Here is a 24,265-nt window from a genome sequence, read left to right on the forward strand (position 1 = left end):
TGGATGGTGTACCTGTGCCTGTAGCAGCAGCTAAACACAGTAGCCTCATACATTGGGCCTTGGATGGGTTGTCAGCAGCCCCAGAGGACTCAGAGCTTTAACTCATGTCACATTCCCCTTTGCTTGATCTTCGGCAGCTCTATAAATGGTTATATAGGGAGTTGAGGGGTGGATTTGCTGAGGTGGTAATTAGACACTCCCAAAAGAAACATGCAAAAAGAAAAGGGGGATATGCTAGAGAAGTGACTTACCTGATGATGTAGTCAAATTTTGCTAGAAAGTACTGTAAATAAAAATAATTTATAGTAAAGAAAACCACATCAAGTAAGCATTTACAATATTTTATTTTCTTTGCTTTTTACCTGCCATTTTTTTAAATTGGTGACACGTTCTTGTTAACATGCTTTGAATAAGTGTTTTTTATTTTCACTAGGACATTTACGAAAGCAATATTCAACCAGTACATTTTCCCCAAAAAAGTAACTACTTCAAAAGTCATCATCCTTTAATAGAGTCTAAACCCAGATAACCAGTTCTTAGATGTGGTGGCAATATGCATTTTTCATGCATTTTAATGCTAAAAACATTGTCCGCAAGTACAGAAAATACATGTTGATCTTGCCGTAAATGTGGTGTCCTTGTCACTTGTGAGCTGAAAGGAAAGGCCAAAGAACCTTCTCTTCATTGTGTAAACTGCTGGTCCCAGTAATCCACTACGTCACAGAGATGAATAAAGACAGACATGTTTGAAGACCAGCCCATGTGACCACCATGACTGCCCCTATAGATCCAGTGAAAAAAATATGTAGCCATGAAGGGACAGGAAATGTGTTATTCACAGGACTACCAGGTGAAAATAAAGGGCAAAAAAGATAACTAATGTAACCACTACAAGCAATTTGTAAGCCATCTCAGACTTATCTTTGACTGGTTACAGCAACAATGCTTTCCGATATTTGGTTATTTACATTATCCGTCTACATTATTCATTTACATTATCCATCGAAAAGAGTCCATCAGAAAATCAAAAAACTTTCCCTTGGACTTCTTAGACATGCTTGCTGCCCTACTGTGTTTTTTTAAGAGGGGGAGTCTAGAAATCTGGGAGGTGTGCTGTAACCTCTCCATATGCCCAAATGATTTATTTTTATTAAGAGTTTTCTGAATTATTTAAATGCTGAAAAGTTAACAAGTTTTTTTGTTTTCCCCAAGATTTGCCAAGAACTTGTCTCCAGAACAGATCAATCTGAGCACACTGCGGGGAGAAGGACAGCTGACAGATTTGGAGCTTGATGAAGAGGCTCTCCAGAACATGCTGGATTTACCCACATGGCTGGCCATCACACGAGTGTATTGTAATCGTGCTGCAATTCGGGTAAGGTGGGATCACATGGCACTAAGAAAACCAAGTGCGATGAAGCAGTATGAAGAACACTGCCCATTCTACCCAAGTCATGTTTGTAATATTCCTTGAGAATAATTGTGCCTTAATGAAAGGTACTGTAAGATGCTTTGGATATGTGAACGTTAACAAAGTGCATTTTCTCTCACAGATACAGTGGACTAAACTGAAAACTCATCCAATATGTTTGGTAAGTAGACATTTAAATACCGTACCGGAAATGCTATGTTGGAAAGATTCTTGCTAAATGTGGAAAATCCTGAATTTTGTAAGCTCTCAACAAGCAGGGCCCGCCTAACCCTCCTGTGTTTTAATTATATTGTACCTGAACTGTTCCCCTCTTATTTTGTAATAGACTGTGCCAACCTATTGGGATTATCCAAATCCTATATAATAATATTAATAACTGTAAAGGTACTGTTTTACCATTTACTTATGCTTAATCATTGTAATGCCCACCCTCCAATAACCTACTCTTAGGTATATTTTCATATTTCAGGCTTGCCTATAAAGTTACTGGTCTATAGCTTGCCTAGTCTGTATATCTGCTCTTCATCAGCTTGGTGTTGTTGGTGGGAAAATGGAGCCTAGAAGGTTTCTACTTTTTAAAAATGTGTTGTGGATAGGTGAGAGAGTACAGTCAACTAGGGCATATCTAATGTCAACTGCCCTAAATACATTCTTTGCCATAATATCAGCTCTGTTCCTGTCCACCTTGCAGTGTTGTGTGTTCCAGGCTCCTCTAGTTACGTTTGCCAGAGTATAAAATAATACAAGAAATCTAATAGGCCAAAGTAAATGCATTTGCCCAGACAGTGTAAAGTCAAGTTGTATGCAGTTATTTGCCTAAAGTAATGCACCCATGCAGACATAATGCGCTCAATGCACTTAAAGTGTATTTGGTGCATTACGTTTGTGTGCATGTGTTACCTTATGCAAATAGTGGTGCATAGCTGCGTACAGCTGTCTTTAATGCATTAATGTCTATGGGTGGCTGTTGGCAGCTTAAGGGCATCCAGGACATCAGAAGCACGCAGTGTCTTAATGCTGTGTGGGCAAATGCACCTATGTGCATGAAGCCTTACGAGTGCCCACGTACTGCAGAAGTTACATACTGTACATAGTTGTTAAGGCTGAATAAACGCACTAGTCCATCCAGTTCACACACACTTCTAAATTTTTTTTGAATGTATCTACACACCGCGCTGATGCCAACTGTGGAAGGGAGTTCCACATCCTTACCACTGGAACAGTAAATAACCCCTTACGCAAGATTGAACCGCTTCTAGTTAAACTTTGTGTGGTCACGTCTTCAAAGACCTTAGCTTAAATAGTTTTTTCCCAATGCCAGAAACCCCATTTGATTTGTATATTGCAATAATATCCCCTCCTAAGTGCCTCTTCTCCAGGTAGAATAAGTTTTTACCACTTGCCGACCAGCCGTCGTACTTATACTGCGGCAGGTCAGCTCTGTCTCGCAAAACTACGTACCTGTACGTCGCTTCGTGAGACAGCTAGTAGGGGCGCGCGCACATGCAGATTAGCCACAGGGGGAGTCAATCCGTGGGTTTGGCAGACATCCAACCGTTTTTGCTCCCTGTGGAGACAGAACGCCTTTCTGCCGATGCAAATACGGCAGACCGCTGTTCTGTCAGTGATGAACACAGGGATCCTGTGTTCCTCCTATTTAGGAAAACAGATCTCTGTCTTCATCCAGAAAGTCCATTCCCCACGCAGATAGGAAACACCCCCTAGGGACACATTTAACCCTTTGATCGCCCCTGGTGTTAACCCCTTCCCTGCCAGTGTCATTAGTACAGTAACAGTGCATATTTTTAGCACTGATTACTGTAGTAATGTCACTAGTCCCCCCAAAAGTGTCAAAAATGTAAGTCCAAACAAAACTGCACACACCGCTCAGGCAGATGGATGGTTCAGCACATTGCTGCGGGTGCTTACCTCAGCTCACCACCGTGGAATACAGCGTTAACAAGGAAGAATATAGCCGCATACCACAATCAAAGAAGTGCTTGTCATAGTTACATAGTTACATAGTTACATAGTTAGTGAGGCTGAAAAAAGACACAAGTCCATCCAGTTCAACCTATGATGTGTGTGTGTGTTTGCTTTTAACCGTACATTGTATACCCCTGTATGTTGTGGTCTTTAAGGTGTCCATCCAACAGTTTTTTGAAACTATCAATGCTCCCCGCTGATACGACTGCTTGCGGAAGAGAATTCCACATCCTTACCGCTCTTACAGTGAAGAACCCCTTACGCACTTTAAGGTTAAACCGCCTTTCCTCAAGTTTTAGTGAGTGGCCACGTGTCTTATTGTATCTCCTTTCTCTGAATAGTTTGTTCCTTATGCTAGGGTCGCCAGTACAGTATTTGTACATTGATATCATATCCCCCCTCAATCGTCTCTTCTCCAGAGAGAATAGGTTCAGTGCTTGTAGTCTTTCCTCATAGCTGATGTCCTCCATTCCCCTAATTATTTTTGTTGCCCTTCTCTGGACTTTCTCCAGTTCCAGCACATCCTTCCTGAGGACCGGTGCCCAGAACTGGACAGCATACTCCAGATGTGGCCGGACCAGAGTCTTGTAGAGTGGAAGAATAATCTCTTTATTTCTGGAGTGAATCCCCTTTTTTATACAACCCAGTATTCTGTTGGCTTTGCTTGCAGCGGCTTGGCATTGCATGCCACTTCCAAGCCTGTTGTCTACCAGTACCCCCAGGTCCCTTTCCATCCTAGACTCACCCAGAGGTTCCCCCCCTAGTGAGTAGCTTGCTTTCTGGTTTCTGGCCCCCAAGTGCATTACTTTACATTTTTCTACATTAAATCTCATCTGCCATGTAGTTGCCCACCCCGTTATTTTGTTCAGGTCTACTTGCAAGATTTCCACATCCTGCATAGAAGATATTGGCATGCCTAATTTAGTATCATCTGCAAATACTGAGATTGTACTAGATATCCCCTCCTCTAGATCATTTATGAATAAATTAAACAGGATTGGTCCCAGGACAGAACCCTGGGGGACCCCACTTTCCACACCCGCCCAATCAGAGTACTCCCCATTAATCACCACCCTCTGGACTCTCCCCTGGAGCCAGTTCTCTATCCAGGTACTCACCTTATGGTCCATACCTATCTTACTTAGTTTGTACAGTAAGCGTTTGTGGGGAACGGTGTCAAAGGCCTTTGCAAAGTCCAGATACACCACATCCACAGGCTTACCTTTATCTAAGTGGCAGCTCACTTCATCGTAGAAGGTTAATAGATTGGTTTGGCATGAACGATTTTTCATGAATCCATGCTGATTACTACTTATAATACCGTTTTCATTACTAAAGTCTTGTATGTGGTCCCTTATCATCCCCTCCAAAATTTTGCAGACTACTGATGTTAGGCTGACCGGCCTATAGTTACCCGGGATATATCTCGGCCCCTTTTTAAATATTGGTACCACGTTGGCTTTTTTCCAATCAGCTGGCACCATACCTGTCTGTAAACTATCCTTAAAGATCAAGAATAATGGTCTGGCAATCACCTGGCTGAGCTCATTAAGAACCCTTGGGTGCAAGCCATCCGGTCCCGGGGATTTATTTATGTTAAGTTTCTCTAGTTTAGCTCTAAGTCTATCCTCTGTTAGCCATGGCGGCACTTCCTGAGGTGTATTATTTAGTTCGGCCTTACAAGCGGGGTTCGTGTAGCCCCCCGATTCCTTTGTGAAGACTGAAGAAAAGAAATTATTTAACACTTCCGCCTTTTCTCTGTCCTCAGTGGCCATTTTTCCTTTATCATCTTTTATGGGGCCAATGTGTTCTGGCCTCGCTTTCTTACTGTTTATATGCTTAAAGAACTTCTTGGGGTTCTTTTTACTCTCCTCCACTATATGTCTCTCGTGTTCTATTTTAGCCGCCCTGATTTCGTCTTTACATTTCTTATTACACTCTTTGTAGTGCTTAAATGCTGCCAATGACCCCTCAGTCTTGTATTTTCTGAAGGCCTTTTCTTTAGCTCTAATATACATTTTTATGTTGGAGTTTAGCCACCCAGGGTTTAGTTTTGCTCTTTTAAATTTATTTCCCTGTGGAATGCACTGGCCCACCCCCTTGTTAAGTATGCTCTTGAAGCACTCCCATTTTTCCTCCGTGTTCTTTGTTCCCAGGGTTCTATCCCATTTGATATTTTCTAGCAGCGAGCGCAGTTTAGGGAAATTGGCTCTTTTGAAATTCAGTGTCCTTATATTACCCTTGTGTTTCCTATTACTGTAATTAATACTGAAACCAATTGACCTATGGTCACTGTTCCCTAAGTTGTCCCGTATTTCTATATCCGTGAGCAGGTCTGTATTGTTGGTAATCGGTAGGTCAAGTACCGCATTGTTTCTTGTCGGTGCATTCACCATCTGACCCATGAAATTGTCCTGCAAAACATTTAGGAACTGCCGAGCCTTGGCTGAATGCGTGGTTCCTTCTGCCCAGTCTATATCAGGATAATTAAAGTCCCCCATTATAATGACATTTCCCATCCTTGCTGCCAATCCTATCTGTAACATGAGGTCCACCTCACCCTCCTCCCTCTGGTTTGGGGGCCTATAGCATACGCCCAATATTACCTTCCCCACCGTGCCTTTCCTTTGAAGCTCTACCCATAGGGATTCTGCTTCGTCCATAGCTCCATTATTATCATCCCTCATATTTACCTGTATACTGTTCTTAATATACAAACATACCCCTCCCCCTTTTTTACCCTCTCTATCTCTGCGATAAAGGGAATACCCCTGAATGGTCGCCATCCAGTCATGAGAGCTGTCAAACCAAGTCTCAGTTATCCCCACAAAATCTAAGTCCTCCTCAAACATCAGCAGCTCCAGCTCTCCCATCTTGTTGGCCAGGCTTCTGGCATTGGTATATAAGCCTCGTAATTTTGATGTTTTTAGGCTGCTCTCTTGATTTTTTCCCCGTACCCACCCTGGGTATAGGAGCTCCGAACACCCTACCGCTAATGCCCCCATTTCTGCCCTCTGAAACTTGCTTTCCACTGGCTAATTCTACATCTGTACCCTCCCCCCCATTCCCTAGTTTAAACTATTATATTGTCAAGGTTCTTTATTCATCGCCAGGTCAGACAGATACAATAGGACAGGGTTGACACGTTTCACACGAACATATTGTGCTTGTTCACAACATCGATGTGGCACAAACACATGCCTTTTTAAAGTTCAAAAAGAAAGCCGCACCTCAAAACACCTGTGTCTAATTGCCCACTAATGCATGACCATAACATACCACTAATAAAAACATTGTCACAAGAAATTTCAAAAGCCATATGAGATAATAAAAATCATAATAATATCAATGAAAAAAACAAAAATTATTGAAAGTAAAAAAAAAAAAAAGAGGAGAAAAGAAAACACAGAAAAAATTACAATGCATTATCTGCAATGCAATTACTGTATATACATGATAAAACCAAGAAAAAAGCAGATGCAAATGGAACACACAAGAAGATCAGTGATATATATGATACAGCCCGCCACATACCCGAAAGGGTGTGTGGATAGATGTCAGACTAGGGGAGAACTTTAAATGGAATAAGTCCATAATAATAAAAAAAAAAAATATCCTCCATAAACCTGTTCATGATAACAGTATGAATGTTCATACCCCCTATCATGACTGCGTGGAAACTATCAAATTAAGCTACATCGCAAATTCAAGTGTGGGTGATGATGATTTGCACTCCCATTAAACATTGATGAAACAATAGTATTAAAATGAAAAATGCATAGAAAAAGTTCAGTCCATATCAAAGTGTTCACATGGTATCGCAACTCGTATGTGGAGCCAATACTAAATGGAAATCCCACACTAAAATATATACATAGGCAAACTTAGTCAGAAAAATCAATTCTTATATTAAACTGCATAAGGAAACAGGTAATTGTACTGAAGGTAGGGTATGCCGTATGGCAGGGGTAATGAATTAAAATTCAAGGAGGTCTAGTCGCTAAAATTTTCTTGGGCCGAGGTCCGAATCTTAAGTCTGTGCTATGACTCAGAAAGATTGTAGTCACTGTATGTCTTATCAAAAAAATGAGAAATGTACAATTTCCATAGCATTTAAATAATATTTATTGTCAAGTTTAAGTTACAACATTAAACATGTGGACAGTTGGAAATAGAATAGCTTTACATTTGCTCTTGTCTTTGTATGGAAAATGAGCAACTATCTTTAACAGAAACAACATGGAAACAAATAAATAACGCTTTAATAAAACATAAAAGTCCATCCATTTTTCAAGTAAAATAAAATAGCACCTCTAACCTAAACAATGTGTCAGTTTGAAAAAGTGCACAAATTATCCTCAGTTTTATTTTTTATTTTTTTTACCACCAAAAAACCTTCCCTGTCTAGTTAGTAAAATGGGCTTTTGATTGTCCTGCCAGTAGTTTGAATCTTGGCTAAAACTGAATTACTGCCATTCTCATGCACATATGTAGGTGCTCATTGGTGAGCTTGGAATGATACTTGGTTTTAATAATAATATACACCAAGTTGCGCAAAATTATTGATAGATGTAAAAAATATATGTGAAAAATCAGTAAATCATATAAAAAATTAATAATTTAGCTGTGCAAGATTCGCATATGAACAAACTCCAGATGATGAACACACACTGTGAACATAAGATTAAAGTCCCATAATGTGCTCAAAGCGACCACACTGCCTAAAATTGGGCACAGTCGCTGTATAGTGTAATCAAAGTTCCAAAATGATTAAACAAATAAATAAGTGCTCCTGCTAGTGGCCAATAATCCTGGAATGGTGATCCTTTCGGTCTTTGAAATCCTAATTGGACTCTCCAGTTGTGGTTCCCGTGAATCAAACAACAATCACCTTATTAAACAACCACCAATGTGCACACCAACTCCCATTAGATGGTTCCTTACCAGAAACAGTGGCCCCCCATTCTCATGGTATGGGCAAAAGCGCTTTGGGAATAACAGTATCGGTAATTCTCTCCCGGTTGGAATAAGCTCAGAGGGACCTCTTGTGCATGATTCCCATGAGATATTATGGAAGAAAAAAAAAAAAAACAACTCTCCTCGTGTGATACCGGTTTAAATTACCAGATTTTTTAAAACTAATTCTTCTCCCATTGCACTTACATTAAAAGTATAAATCAGCACATTGATAGATCCACAATAGGAAGTGGAGCGCCCCAGTGGTCCTTACCATCTCCACGCTGGTTGACAGACCACGGACACCATCCTCCACCTCCTTCACAAGCACTTGCGGTTTTGACGCATAGCCTAGCCCCGACCGCAAGTGCTTGTGTAGGAGGTGGAGGACAGCGTCCATGGTCTGTCAACCAGCGTGGAGGTTGTAAGGACCACTGGGAAAGCAATATTATTCATTGTGCTCTCATCTTGTAAAAACAGTGCAAACTGTTTTGCTTTCTGGCTTTTGAGTTGTACTAAGAAAGCTGCTACTTCTGTTCAAATGGACCAAAAGCGTTCCAATACACTGCCTTTACTCAACCAACTAACATTGTTGTGAAGTAAAAGGTCATTTGCATTTGCCTCAACTTCGTTAAGAAACTCTCTTAGTAAACGATGTTGATGGGATGAGGATACCCCGAGGAAGTTGATGAATTTCATCATTGTGTCCATGATTTCTGCAAACCTTTCTGATAGAATGGCACACAGGACAGTCTGGTGAATGATGCAGTGGTAAGCAATAACGTCAGGGTTGTCTTTTAAGTCATGCCACAGCTCCTCTCTCCTTTCCTACCATGGCAGGGGCACCATCTGTGGTGACTGAGACAACTTTTTTCAGATCTATCTTCCTCTTTTTCAGAATCTCCCTAATGGCTTTGTATATGTCTTGTCCTCTAGTAGGTGTCTCAAGTTGCGTTACACCTAACAGGTCCTCACAGAGTTATTTTTTTTCTTTGTGAAAAAATCTTACATACACCAAAAGCTGGGCATTATCAGTTATATCTGTTGATTCATCAATGGCTAAAGAAATGCATACTGCACTCTCAATAGCTGCATCAAATTGTGCCAATACATCCTCTGTCTTTTTTGTTGCCGTTGATGCCGATAGTGGGATTTGGTTGATTTTTTTCACACAGCTCTTTTTGTTTACCTCCAAATAAAGTTTCAGCAACAGCATTCAAGTACTCCTTTACAAATGTACAGTCGGGAAATGGTCTTTTGTGTTGCCCCAAAATCCATGCTACTTTTAGTGAACATTCATTTGCACGCTGTCGTAAATGAATGAGAGAGGACTTTGGTGGATCTGTCATACTGGGCTCTCAGTTCAGTTACTGTATGTGCCCTCACCTTAGAATGCTGTAGATATGTTTGCTCAAACGAACCGTATTTTGTTTCGCAGTGGCGCTTCACATATCTACTTTTTATTATCGCCACAGTTTTGCAACAAATAATACAAACTGGTTTTACATTTCCGATAGGAAGAATGAACATATATTGGTCTGTCCATTCATCTTTGAAGGCTGGGTTTTCAGCGTCTACTTTCCTTTTCTTGGCACAATCCATGCTTTCTGGCGCTTTTACTACTTTTTCCTCCACGCATTCTGGTTATACCCTGTAAATGTAAATGTCCCCATTAGTGTTTCCCCTTACATCAGTTGCCCTTATCAGAGCAATTCATTACATTGGGTGCCCCCATCAGACTACCCCCATAAATCAGTTGCCACCATCAGAGTACTCCCTCAGGTATTCCCATCAGAGTGCCCCATTACATCAGTTGTCCCAATTATAAAATAAGGGTCATGCTGATGGGCACATTTTATGTTAAGGGGCACTCTGATGGGCTCAACAAAACGTGCCCATCAGCGTTGCTTTTAACATAAAATATGCCCATTAGAGAGCCCCTTAACATAAAATGTTCTCATCAGTGTGACCCATAACATAAAATGTTCCCATCAGCGTAGGGCACTTTGATGGACACGTTTTATGTTAAGGGGCACTCTGATCTGCACTTTTTATTTCATGGGGCACTCTAATGGGCACAACAAAAATATTCTCATCAGCAATCCCCTTATCAAAAAATAGTGCCCCACATACCTTTGGGGCAGGAGTCTGCAAGCTGCAGGGGGGGGGGGGAGCGAGATATACCTTGCAAGGTGTGAGAGTGCACACTGATGGCCATATTTTGTTAAGGGGCACACTGATAGGCACATTTTGTTATGCCCATCAGAGTGCCCCATGAAATAAAATGTGCCTATCAGTGTGACCCTTAACATAAAATGTTCCCATCAGCGTAGGGCACTCTGATGGGCACATTTTATGTTAAGGGGCACTCTGATGGGCACATTTTATTTAATCGGGTACTCTGATGGGCACAACAAAATGTGCCCATCAGTGTGCCCCTTAACAAAATATGCCCATCAGTGTGCACTTATAAAAATATCCTCATCAGCAATCCCCTTATCTAGAAATTGTGCCCCACATACTTTGGGGCAGGAGTCCGCAAGCTGCAGGGGGGCAGGGAGCACATGTGACGTCACGCCCAAACTCGCGGCCCGGCTGGGAGTGAGAGGCGGGAGCCGCAGTCAGGAGCAGGGGGCAGGATGCACACACGGGAGGTCACTGGTTGCTGGGACAATCGCGGTCCCAGCAAATCAATGACTGCTCAGCGGTAGCACCACACTGGCAGCCTGACGGTCCAGGCAGGAAGCATCGCTCGGTTCGTGCTCGGACCGTGGACCGCCATTTAATGATGGCTGATGTATGGCATTAAATGTATGGGAATAATATCCCTATACTGAGTTTTAGCATATCCAAAATGAAAAAAATGGGGTAAATTGTGTGAACATACAATATGGCTTAGAATAATAAAAGTTATAATAGGAATACATGCAGAAATGTAAAAGGTAAAAAACAGAGCAGGATGCAAACCCCCCTATAAATTTAAGGAGGGAAACATTTTTTATAAAGGATTTTAATCATAAAAATGTGTTAAATCCCACTCAAAATTTAACCCATAAGGTATACGTGTCCTAAACTGAAAAATCCAAAGGACTTCTCTTTTGCAGCAAAATCTAAAGACTTCTCCCCCTCTCTTGGGTAAACTAACCTTCTCTATAATCTGCACTCCCGCTGCTGAAGTGTCACCATTGTGATTAAAATGGGGGGGAAACATTGGTGGATCGATACTTTTCAATACTATATATAAATGTTCATAGAATCTATCCCTCAGGCGTCTGGCGGTGCAGCTTATGGGGGGGGGGGGACCACCAGCCCTTCTGTAGGGGGCCCGGGTACACAGGGGGGCCCGAACAGCATGGGGAATCGGTCGCAGAGGGACAATTACAAAAGGAAGCCCTGTGTGGCTCTCTGCAGCAGCTGAAAGGCAGTTTCTCCCCCCTCCTGCCGGCTTTAAGTTGCTGCAGGGAGAGAAACAGACACAGGGCATCGTTTCTGTAATTGCTTCTCTGACACCGATCCCCCCCCTGCTCTGCCTGCTTCTGATCCCCCTCCCCCCATGTGCCCCCCCCCCCCCACCACTGCGCTGCAGGCTTCCCTGTCTTGTAAAAAAATGACAAATTGTAAAAAGAAAAAAAAAAATAATAATTATTAAACACTGTAATAAATCATTTTTAAAAATTGTAAAATTAGATAGTTGTAAAAATGTTTTCTCTGTCGCTCATTGACAGACGTAGTCCTCGTTGATTCAACACACTCGGGTTATGCTGCCCTCTACAGGAGTAGGACTAGACAGGAAAGAAAACGTTCTGGCCACACCCTAGGGGCAGTCCCAGAGGGTATATCCTCTCACTTCCTGCTCTAGCAAATCAGTTTTTTTCTGTCTAGTTAGGAGTAAGGACCTAGATACCTTGCTGGGATCTTCGGTCCTGGCAGGATTTTTTTCTTAGAAAAGATTTTTTAGACCGCTTTTTTTCTCCAGTGTTCCTGTGAGATCTTCAAGCAAAAAAGCTGAACTGGGCGACGGGCTGGATGTTGAGATCCAGTGGTCACCCCAGTTCAGCCTACGAGCGCGTGCAGGCCATAGCTCCGCGCTGGGTCGGCCGCGACATAGTCCCACTGGACGGGGACTGACCCTGCGAGTTAAACGTCTCGCCGAAACGCCTAAGACCATGAGTCACGGCGTCCGTACTGGTCGACAGCCCTCCCACCTCGGTGGAGAGGGGTACTGTCAGGTGTTGGCGCCCGCCTGGTTCCGGTATGGTGAGTAGTATGTTCCCCCTGACGGGTCTTGTGGTGAACGCGGGCCCCTCGCTGTAATGGTGAGGATGGGTCTTCCCTCTATCCTATAACATGTCACAGATCCCCCTGTTTGAGTGTGATTTTTGTGAACAAAAAGCCAGGAGGCTTGGTTTGGGAGCTGACAATCTAATTGCAAAGATGTTAAAATGATGAAGTCAGTGGCAGTACTAGAACTTTACTGTGATAGTATAAAGTATCCTACCTGTCAGAAGCCACAGGGCGATGTTTAGATATGTATACTGCATTCCAGATCATTCCTCCAGCTAAGCAGATGCCTCCCGACGGCCACGGACCGCATACGGACCGCCAGGGTCCGGTACCGCCAACCACGCTGACCACCATGAGGGTGAAGGGTTGTGAGGCCGAGATCCTTCTGCAGACATGCCGCTATTCTGTGCAGGCCGCCGCCATTGTCTGGTAGTTCGCACGAGGCCGCCATTTTGGCGTAGCCTCGTGTCTCCAGCATGGGGGCGGCCATGTTTGAGGTGACTCAAACACCTCGTGGAGCTAGGGGAGGCGCCGGAAGGCGTGCAGGGGGGCGGAGCCGCCTCCTTTCTTCCCGGGAAGCCAGCCAAAAGACTTCCTGTCTGTTCTAGACAATGCTGAAACAAGTTGCATTTTGAAACTCTGAGCAGTAAGTGGTGAGCTTTGGGGTCTATCTCTCTCTCTCGCTCTATAGGGGTCCCTAAGCAGGCAACACTGAGGGGCTTTGTGGCGCTGGGGGTCTGAAAAAAAAAAAAAAAGTTTTATTTCTTTTTGGCAAATTGATTTTTCCGGGCAGTATCTGGAATTATCATGGACCCTGCCACACAGGTACCCCCACCGGTTTCCCTCGGGGGGGGGGCCGCGGGACCCGCCAGTGCACAGAGTATGGATGCATTCACAGCAGTTTTGAGGTCTTTTGTGGCTCGGGTGGAGACGGCCTGTCAGGAACGGGGGTCAAGAAAGCGACCCCCCGCCTACCCCTATATCGTCTGAGACTTCAGATTCAGATGCTGAGATGGTTATTGCAGCTGCAGGCCCCTCTGCAGGGGCTGTTATCTCAGGTAAGGTTCCCTCAGACAGTGAGGAGAACGTTCATGCTTCCGCCATAAATCAGGAAGAAGCATTGTATGACGCACTAGTTGTGTGGTTCGGGAAACCTTAAGACTTGAGATTTTTCCGGCAGAGGCAAATAAAAAGGAATTTCCCTTTGGTACTAGCAGACCCACCAGGACGGTGAAGGTTTTTTCTTTACCCAAGTGTTTGGGTAAAAAGATTAAAGAGGTATGGGATCATTCTAAGCGTACCTTTTACTAGTTCCAAGCGCATTACTAGACGCTATCCGTTTGAGGAATCCCTCATTAAAAAATGGACGGTATCACCAGTGGTGGATCCACCTATTTCCAGACTGAATAAAGCCATGGTTTTTTTCAGTGGAGGACGCTTCGTCCTTTAAGAATTCGGTGGATCGGAAGGTAGAAGCGGAGTCCCGCACTATCTTTCCCTGATAGGATCAGCCTTTAGACCAGTTATTGTCATTTGATCTAGTTCTCAGACATTTACGGAATGGGCGAGATTGGTGCGCCAGGACCTGAAGGGGAAAGGTATCCCCCAGGCAACATCTGTTTTGATGGAACAGATTATATAAGGACTACAGGTTGTCTGTGACGCAGCCTTGGATGCTACCCCCCTATTAGGGCATGCATCTATGTCAGCGGTAATCCTCAGACGTGTGCTGTGGTTAAAATGCTGGGTCAGCGTAAGTACTACCTCTTTTCCAAAGATTAGCATCAGTTCCCCACAAGAATCGGATCCGGTTGAACGGACAGACCAAGGAGCCTCTAGCCGGGTGACTTCAGTCTCTAATGTTTAACCAGGAGAAATTACCACTCGTGATAGGAATCCGGTGTCTAAAGAATGTGTGGGAACAGAGAACGATCAGACTTTGTCGGATTGCCAGGGCCAGATAGCTCTAGGGCAGCCTGGTTCGGATCCAGTCAGGCAATATCAGGGTGATGACGTAAGTCATTCGCCAAGGATTTCACCATCTGTGCATTCTTCACAGCATCCCGAAGGCGCGGAGATTGGTAATGCGCGCCCACGATGCTCCAGTGGACGCAGCAGACGCACTGAACGGCCTGTAAAGGCAGTGTCAGCTATTAAAGGGATTCCCTCATCTCAGATTGCTGCTGAGATTTCTCCGCAGGATGGAGATGGAGGGAACTCCAGTTGTCCTGGAAATTCTAGGCTAGCCTCGTCAAGCCGGTCCGGCCGACTTGGACATGCTAGTCGCGAACGTTCCTTGGGAACTTCTTCTCAGGGAGTGTCTGCGGTCTCAAGGACCGATCTTCCATTGTGCTTTACAATCGCTGGGTTTAATGGCCTGGCCATTGAGACCCAGGTACTGAAGGACAGAAGGTTGTCAGCTTCAGTTATTCCTACGCTAATTAAAGCAGGGAAAGCGACTTCCAGCAAGGTCTATTATCGCACATGGAAGACGTATATCGCGTGGTGCGAATCTTTAGAAATTCCTCCACGTACCTATTCGGTGACCCGAATATTGGCCTTTCTGCGAAAGGGGGTTGAGCAGAAACTAGCCTTGAGCACCATCAAGGGTCAGGTTTCAGCATTAGCAATCTTCTTTCAGAAGCCTTTGGCTATTAAGTCCTTGGTGCGGAATTTCATCCAGGGGGTGCGGCACCTGGCTCCACCAGTCCGCGCGCCCTTATCGCCCTGGGATTTTAATTTGGTTGTCGGTTCTGAAGAAACCTTCTTTTGAAAGCATCAGGGAGATTCCCTTGTTTACTTTATTCCAGAAGGTGGCCTTTTTGGTGGCTATTACTTCTGCACGCAGGGTGTCAGAACTGGCTGCATTGTCAGACCAGTCCCCATATTTAGTGATTCAGAGGGATAAGGTAGTTCTTCATCCTAAGCCGTCCTTTCTTCCAAAGGTGGTTTCAGGCTTCATCTGAATGAAGATATTGTACTACCTTCCTTGTGTCCTCAGCCCAATCATCATCAGGAACATGCGTTGCATTCCTTGGATGTGGTTCGGGCAATCAGGGTATACCTGAAGGCTACGGAATCATTCCATAAGACGGATTCACTTTTTGTGATCACGGATGGCCCCAGAAAGGGGTTGCCTGCATCTGCTGCTGCGACTATCTCCAAATGGATTAGACAGACGGTGGTACAGGCTTATTCTAGTAAGGGTCGGAATCCTCCGTTCCCTGTTAGGGCGCACTTCACTCGAGCGCTCAGTACTCCTGGGCTTTCCGCCATCAGGCATCAGTGGTCCAGGTATGTAAGGCGTATGTAAGATTTAGGTGATGGCATCGGTGGATGCCTCATTTGGCCGCAAGGTTTGCAGGACGCAATTTGAGGAGACCGGTGCTATACCTCGAGGGTTGTTTTCTGTTGGAATTTTCTGTTGAATCTCATCTTTTATTGATGAGCATTGGAAACTTCTAGTTGGCACCGGTTGGGCCTTCTAGATTGGATTTGTTTTTCCATTTTCCCACCCCTCATTTGTGGTACTGCTTTGGGACGTCCCGAGTGTGTTGAATCAACGAGGACTACGTCTGTCAATGAGCGATAGAGAAAAATGGATTTTTGAAAAATCTTACCGTAAAATCCTTTTCTCTTAAGCTCATTGACAGACGTAGTACCCGCCCCTCTGTTTTTGAGTTGGGTTGGGTTAAATTCTCTAAACACTGCTTTGTGACATAACTGATTTGCTAGAGCAGGAAGTGAGAGGATATACCCTCTGGGACTGCCCCTAGGGTGTGGCCAGAACGTTTTCTTTCCTGTCTAGTCCTACTCCTGTAGAGGGCAGCATAACCCGAGTGTGTTGAATCAACGAGGACTACGTCTGTCAATGAGCTTAAGAGAAAAGGATTTTACGGTAAGATTTTACAAAAATCCATTTTTAACAGTTAAAAAAAAAAAAAAAAAAAGACAATTTCTCTATCGTTCATCGACAGACGCAGCTCCATCTAGTCAGAGACTATAGGTTATCCTCCTCCTATCAGGAATAGGCACTAGGCAGGAAAAAAGCTTAACCACACCTATGGGGGCTGTCCCTGCAGGTATAACCCCGACATCCTGCTATCATCAAACAGTTTGTTTCTGCCTAGTTTAAGGAATAAGACCTAGCTTTCTGCTGGTACTTCGGTCTTGCATATTATAGGAAAGTTTGTTAGTTTGTAATTTTTTATTTTCATTAGTTATTTCCTGAGGACCAAGATCCAGAGGAACTATAAGCAACAGTCGGCTTAGGTTTGGCACTGGATAATTTAGATCCCTAAGGTCTCCCAGCCTGGCCAGCGAGCATGAGCAGGTTATAGTCCAGAACTAGCCCTCGCCACGACAGTGCCCCGATGGATGGGGATGAGCCTGCGAGTGGACAGTCTCGCTGGGACGCACACATCTTGGAATGCCCCGAGTCTCAGCTTTCCCTTGGCGGACTGCACCCCCATCCCAGGTGGGAGGTGATCTGTCTCGAAGTGGCGCCCACCTGGTACCGTGGTATGGTGAGTAAATGTTGCCCCCAAAACCCCTGGTGGTCTTGGGGTGGTCGTGGACCCCTCCCTGGAATGGTCGCACCTTAGGGGCAGGGACCTTCCGATGCCTATTGTTCTGGGTTCCCTTTTGGGGGTCCTTTTGCTGTGGATCATGATTTTTATATTCCCATTAGTTTATATGGGCAGCCATTTTCTATAATTCCCCATTAGAAATACATGAGGGGCCATTTTCCTGAGGTCCATAGGCTGGACAGGCATGTGGCATGGTTGTTTAAAATATAGAGGCTGGAGGCGTGGTCTCGGCATGCCAGCGTGAGGATCGTTCCGCTTGGAGCTCCCGGCCGACGGCGCCCTAAAGGCTATATACCCGCCATATTGCCCCATATTACTCCTCTCCTTCTCCCCTATCGGTGACAGGCTCCCTCCGTGACCAGTCCACAGCACCCGCGGATCCGGATGGATCGTTTCCTGCTCCCGAGGCCGCTGGCAGCCTCCACGCCTGACCCCAGTAAGATGGCGCCGGCCGCAGTCAAGGGAGAGCTGACACACACAGCAGCAGGAAGAGCGGCGGACGGCTCCCCTAACGACATGCCGCCGTTTTCACTGCCCAGCGATCTGTTACCCTGCTTGCCGTGCTCTCTGGCATCCTCTCTGCCAAACAGTCCAGGGAGATTGAACGGTGTCTCCCTGCATCCCAGCCAGACTCAGCCGCCTGCTCCCTGGACGGAAAGCTCTGCACAACATCAGATCAGCATGGATGGAAGCGGCCTGCATTGAAGCCTGCAGTACACTCCCGCAGTGAGTACTCACTCCCTTGACCCCCTCGCAGGGTCCCATACAGAGCTCACTGACTGACCAGCATATCTGGGCATTCCTGCAGAAACTGCCCACTAAACCTTGACTCACTCGCAAACGGGGTTGAAACAGCCCTCAGGGGGGAACTGACAGGGCTTAGCAGGAGGTTTCTGACATTACTGACAAGAGTTACTACCATTGAAACCAATGCTGCTGAGACCCAACATTGCATTACCAGTTTGCAAAAAACACAAACGGACACCGCTGACCAAGTTACTCACTTAATGCTGCTTTTGGACCACCTTGAGAATAGAAATCGCAGGTGCAACATCAGAATTAGAGGCCTCCCAGAAGCTACCCGGCAAGGGGACCTAAAAGCCACAGTCTCTGCTATTTTCAACACTTATCTTGATCGGCCAGCAGACACCTCTGTTGAAATAGATAGGGTTCACAGGACCCTGGGCCCAAGAGCTGACACGGACGATAGACCCAGGGATACTCTCTGCTGTCTCCACAATTACTCCCTAAAGGAAAGAATATTACAACAAGCATGGCGCAAGGGTCCCGTTGAATTTGATGGAGCCCAGATCCAACTGTTGCCCGATGTCTCCCAGAGAACTCTCCAGATGCGCCAATGTCTTAAGCCCCTGCTGGTAAAGTTAGGAGAACAGGGTATCACTTACAAATGGGGTCAACCCTTCCATCTTATCGCCCGAAAAAAACATTGCTCATACCCTCTGAGACACCCTGACAAGCTCCCAGAGTTTTTTACTGCTCTTGAGATGTCTCCGGTGGCTGTACCTAACTGGTTGGAATTTACGCTACCAATGGCAATCAATCAGGATGCCTCTGCTCCCAGTAGGCCACAAAGGTCCCGCAGGAATCGTCGTAACCAACGACGGGATCGCATCTTTCCCCAGGATAGTGAACTTTAAGAACACTAGACGCCGGATCATCCCAGTATTTCTGTTTCTGTTGTTGTTTTGGACTGGTTTGCGGTTTGTACCCTTCCATACACTCGTTGTTACAGATTGCCTTCCCATCGCTGCAGGCTACTTACTGGATATTGTGGCCCCTTCCTCACTGTTCTGAGATCTGTCTGACCGCACTAGATCTATCTAGATGGAACCATGGCTTACCTTCTCCCGCACTGCTGCTGCATGGACACCTTCCGATTTGCCCATGATGACCCTCGGCCCAGACTCTGCTACTTACCTGCCATCATTGCTTGGTTGAGACTGCATGATCGCTCACCGCCTGGGCCTTTTGGGTTGATTTGATAGGCAGCGTGCATGAGATAAACGATAACCGGCAATAGCAATATGTTTAACCAGTTCCCTTTTTTTTTTTTTTTTTTTTTTTTAGCTTTTGCCTCCGGTCCAGTTTACTGTTTGTGAGTTTGCTTGCTGTTTGGTTTACTGTTAGCAGCTAGGGGGCTCTGGCCTGACGTGTTGCATGGCAAAGGGTATCACCCACAGTGACCTGCCCCGTCCTTTCTTAGTGCGGAGAGGCTTCGAGATTCTCGCTGCCCGATCCGTCTCGGCGGGTCGCTCGGTATCTGCCAGACTGAGATGACTACGCTCAAATGACCGTTGGGGCGCCAGGCCACAGCCCCGAGTTAGAGACCGATTTGGTCTCAGTTTACATGTTTGGAACAGAATTGTCGTTTCAGTATTAAGTAATGTATTTGAATGCGAATGTTGTACCATTGTAGACCCCTTACTGTTTCTTCTTCCCCCTGCTCTCTATTGGCCTGGGGCTTCCCACTACCTACCCATCTCTGGGTTCCCCATCGCGAGCCAATAGGAGATGGAGATTCAACCCACTGAGTTGCAAGCCGCTAACCCCGGGCGGGGGCTACTCCCCTGGTTGTGCCCTACTTCTCCCCCCTTAGACCACTACTGCCCTTGACGGCAGTCACCCTCCGACTGGAGTTCAGTGTTGCTGACCCTATCTCTTTCCTTCACTGCTAACTTTTTCTTCTTTTTCCTTTTTTACCAACCTATCCTCTCCTTTCTCCTCCCTTCCTACACTTTTCCCTTTCTTGTTATTTCTGCATTCACTTTTACCCCCCCCCCTCCTTTTTTTTTTTTTGTTTTCCTTACTTCTCCCTTCTCCTTCCCCTCTCTCCCAGGTGGGGAGTCTGCTCTATCCTCAGCCCCTAGTGATGGCCCTTAAAATTGTGTCTTGGAATGCCAAGGGTCTGAACACCCCTGAAAAGATATCTAGTTGGCTTGCGGAACTTTGGCGTTAACGGCCCCAACTGGCGTTCCTGCAGGAGACGCATTTCCGTGCGGATAAAATCCCGAGACTACAGGACAAGCATTTTCCCATCGCATATCACAGTGCGTCTGCCTCCTCTAAATCCAAAGGAGTTAGTTAGTATTCTTGATTCCAGCAATCTCCCCTGGCAGCTCCTTGATCTCTATACGGATTGGGAGGGCAGATACATTCTTCTCAAAGGCAAAATACATGACCAAACATTCACTCTGGTAAACGTTTACCTCCCTAACACGGACCAACTGACGACACTAGAGTCCTGTCTACAGGCAGTGGACTCCTTTACTGAAGGCATACTAATTATAGGAGGTGATTTTAATCTTACCCTTCATCCTAGCAAGGACTCAACATCAGGCTTAACGAACCTCCCTCAAAGCACCCGCTCTAGACTTGGGGATCTCCTTCACGCCCGTCAGCTAGTGGACATCTGGTGTATCTTGCACCCGCAGGACAGAGACTACACCTTCTTCTCTGCCCCACACTGCTTGTACACCAGAATTGATTTCTTTCTGGTCCAACACAATACCATTCCGCTGGTCTCAGAGGCTCACATTGGACATATAGCCCCCTCGGATCATGCCCCCTGATCGCTTTGAACGTGACCCTTAAACATCCCATGACCAGGCCCTCTTCTTGGCGTCTGAACAAAACCCTTTTACAAGATCCGGAGACGAGAGCAGATCTCAAGGAGCTAACCCTCTTTTTCGCCACCAACGATGCCACGGCCTCTAGCTCTTTATTCCTCTGGGCAGCCCATAAGTGTGTAATCAGAGCAGTTCTTATTAAACATGGCCACAGACTCAAAAAATCAAAAGGTGAAATCTTAGCAAATCTCCTAAAAAGATTACATGACCTTGAGTCTCGCCACAAATCCCACCCTGACCAAACCACAGAAGCAGACCTGGTAAGGACCAGAGAACAGATCAGGGATCACTCTTCATTTCAGGCCAAGAGCAAATAAATGTGGATGCGCAGGTCATTCTATGAATACGGTGATAAATGTAGTAGATCTTTAGCGAACGATATCTGTGTTCGACGGAATAGGTCTTACATCCCAGCCTTGTCTACTTCGACAGGAACTAAAATGTACTCTTCCCCCCGAAATGGCGAACACTTTCAAAGACTTCTACACATCGCTGTACAACCTTCACCTTCCCTCCCCAGATAAGGTCCCACAGGACAAAGCCAGACTTATTGCGGATTACCTTGAGACCGCCAACTTACCTTGCCTCTCGGAGGGGGAGATTGAGGCACTGTCGGAGCCGATCTCTGTTGAGGAGCTGGCTACAGCCATAGCGGGTTCCCCAGCGGGCAAGGCCCCGGGGCCAGACGGCTTCACTATTCCTTATTATAAAGCATTCCTGGACTTGTTGGCCCCCCATTTCGTGGCATCCTTTAATGCCATACTGGAGGGTCACACAATGCCCCCAGAACTCCTGAGTGCTAACATAGAACTCCTGAGTGCTCCATTGCGCAAACTACAGACCTATCTCCCTTCTCAACTGTGATTTGAAGCTCTTTACAAAGATTCTAGCAGAAAGACTTGGCCCTATATTACAGCACATTATCCCCCTAGACCAAGTTGGCTTTATCCGTAACAGGGAGGCTCGTGACAATACGATCAGAACTCTTCATGTCATCCAAAGAGCCAAACATCTTAACCTACCCATGATTCTCTTGTCTACTGACGCTGAAAAGGCATTTCACAGGGGGAATTGGTCTTTTCTACAGTCTACCCTGAGACACCTTGGTCTACCACACAACATCATGACCTGGATTTCAGCACTCTATTTGAACCCCACAGCCACGGTTAGTGTCAATGGTGCTACCTCCGACCCTTTTACAATAGGAAATGGCACGAGACAGGGCTGTCCATTGTCACCACTCCTGTTCGTTATATCTCTGGAACCATTACTGCGCCACATCAGGAACAACCCCAACATCACGGGTCTACCCACCAGCTCTTACCATCACAAGGTAGCCGCTTATGCTGACGATCTGATGTTTTTGCTATCGAAACCCCACTTTTCTTTACCGGTCCTTATGTCTGAACTTCGTTCTTATGTTTCTCTATCAGATTTCATGATTAACTTCCAAAAATCAGAAGCTTTAAACATTAACCTCCAATCGCGAGCACTGGCGCTTCTCAGTTCGAATTTCCCATTTCGATGGGCAGAACGGACTATCCGCTATCTGGGGACTGCAATCTCGGCTAACATTAATCATATCTTTTAACACAACTTTCAACCGTTCATGGTCACCCTGTCATCTGACCTAATAGCTTGGCAAAACTTAGCAATTTCCTGGTTTGGGAGATGCAATGTCCTTAAAATGAATGTGATGCCGCGCCTCTTATACCTCTTGCAAGCCCTACCAGTTAAGATAGCTCGAGTGTTCTTTCGTAAACTCCACTCGGAGTTTATCAGACACCCGCGCCTCAAACACTCACTCCTACAGCGCCCCAAACTTGCTGGCGGCGTAGGTCTTCCTGATTCCACAAGATACTGTACAGCAGCACACATGTCCAGGGTAATTGACTGGTGTAGATATGCCCCCCCATAAATTGTGGGTATCTCTAGAGCAGGAGGCAGTGATGGCTCCTCTGGTGGGCCTCCCCTGGGCGGAACCTCGTATACCCGGTGGGTACCCCCTCCATTCTCTTGTTGATGCCACCTTGGCAGAACTTAATAGATACTTCAGGTTGGCGGGGACGACCACGTTCCCCTCCCCCATGACCCCGATCATTGGCCATCTAGATTTTGCCTCGGGACTCACTGATAGGGCCTTCCACCTTCATACTGATGCAAGTGTCGTCAGGGCTTCACATTTTCTCAGTCCATCCGGTTGGTGAAAAGCTTTAGAGATAATTCCATCACTCAACTCATTGACACTGGGTCACTGGAAATCATTTCAACTCTCCTGTTTTTTCAGATCCCTTCCTGATCATTCTAAGTTCCATAGACAGTTAACACCGTTTGAAGACCTCTGCTTAGGTGAGGGAACGATCCAGAAATCACTTTCACTCTCCTACTCCATACTCCTCAACGACTACCCAACACGACCCTTCGTTCCTCCTTAAATGGGAAAGGGACCTAAACACTACGTTCACAACGGACCAAAAAAACAACATACTTTTCTTAGCCCATAAATCCTCTCTATGTAGCAAGTATCAAGAGACCTCGTACAAAATTCTGACACGGTGGTATCGTACCCCAGTAGCTCTATCCACCATCTTTCCAGGACATAACCTTTCTTGTTGGCGCTGCAGTCTTCAGGCAGGTACTCTTTTCCATATTTTCTGGGAATGCCCCAAGATTAGACCATTCTGGCAGCATGTACTACATATTGTACATAAACTCACTGACTACTCTTTGATAGATGACCCTGCTGCTGTTCTTCTCAACTTGATGCCCATGTCAAGCAAGCGGTACCGCAAATCGCTGCTGAAACATTTGCTGAAAGCTGCTAGGTTCTGTATACCTAGCATGTGGAAACAACAAATGCCCCCCCCCCCCCCTTGTTTCTCACTGGTTTACCAGAGTGAACGATATACGGCAAATGGAACAGCTTACAGCAACTCTGAGGGACAAGGCGGAGGAACACGCAACACGTTGGATTCACTGGGACCTATTTCACTTGTCCGACGATTATCTATCCTACTCTTAACCGGCATGCCGTGCCTGTGGTTGGGACAGAGCAGGCCCCCACTTTCCACTTCCCACTTTTCACTTTTCTATCTGCTTTTCTCTCCCTCCCCCCTCTCTTTTTCATTTCCTTCCCCCCCCTCTCTCTCACCTCAATTTCTCCCCTCTCTTACGTCCCTTCTCCCTCCTCCCTGCTTTAGGGCATTACAATTCCCCTATCCCTCCTATTAAGTTACAAAATACAACTAGGTGTGCTCCAAACATAGGGTGGGGGGCTTGTCCGGGGTCCCTCCCCACTTCGGATGGGGGTTTTATGGGCCCCCTTGCCGGCCAAGTGTTAGATGCCGGCGGGGATTCCTACCCCTCTCCGT

General features: G+C 45.7%; 1 protein-coding gene across 2 annotated transcripts in view; it reads left to right on the forward strand.

The window, feature by feature from the left end:
* BLTP3A (bridge-like lipid transfer protein family member 3A) overlaps positions 1-24,265 on the forward strand; it is a 211,009-nt gene that overhangs the window by 59,100 nt on the left and 127,644 nt on the right. For both annotated transcript variants that reach the window (XM_082247047.1, XM_082247048.1), the window contains exons 2-3: positions 1,213-1,375; positions 1,554-1,592. In XM_082247047.1, the coding sequence (XP_082103173.1) occupies positions 1,213-1,375; positions 1,554-1,592 (202 nt within the window). The remainder of the gene's footprint in view (positions 1-1,212; positions 1,376-1,553; positions 1,593-24,265) is intronic.

Source organism: Pelophylax lessonae (genome assembly GCF_965119305.1).
Source record: "Pelophylax lessonae genome assembly, chromosome: 2".
NCBI lineage: Eukaryota > Metazoa > Chordata > Amphibia > Anura > Ranidae > Pelophylax > Pelophylax lessonae.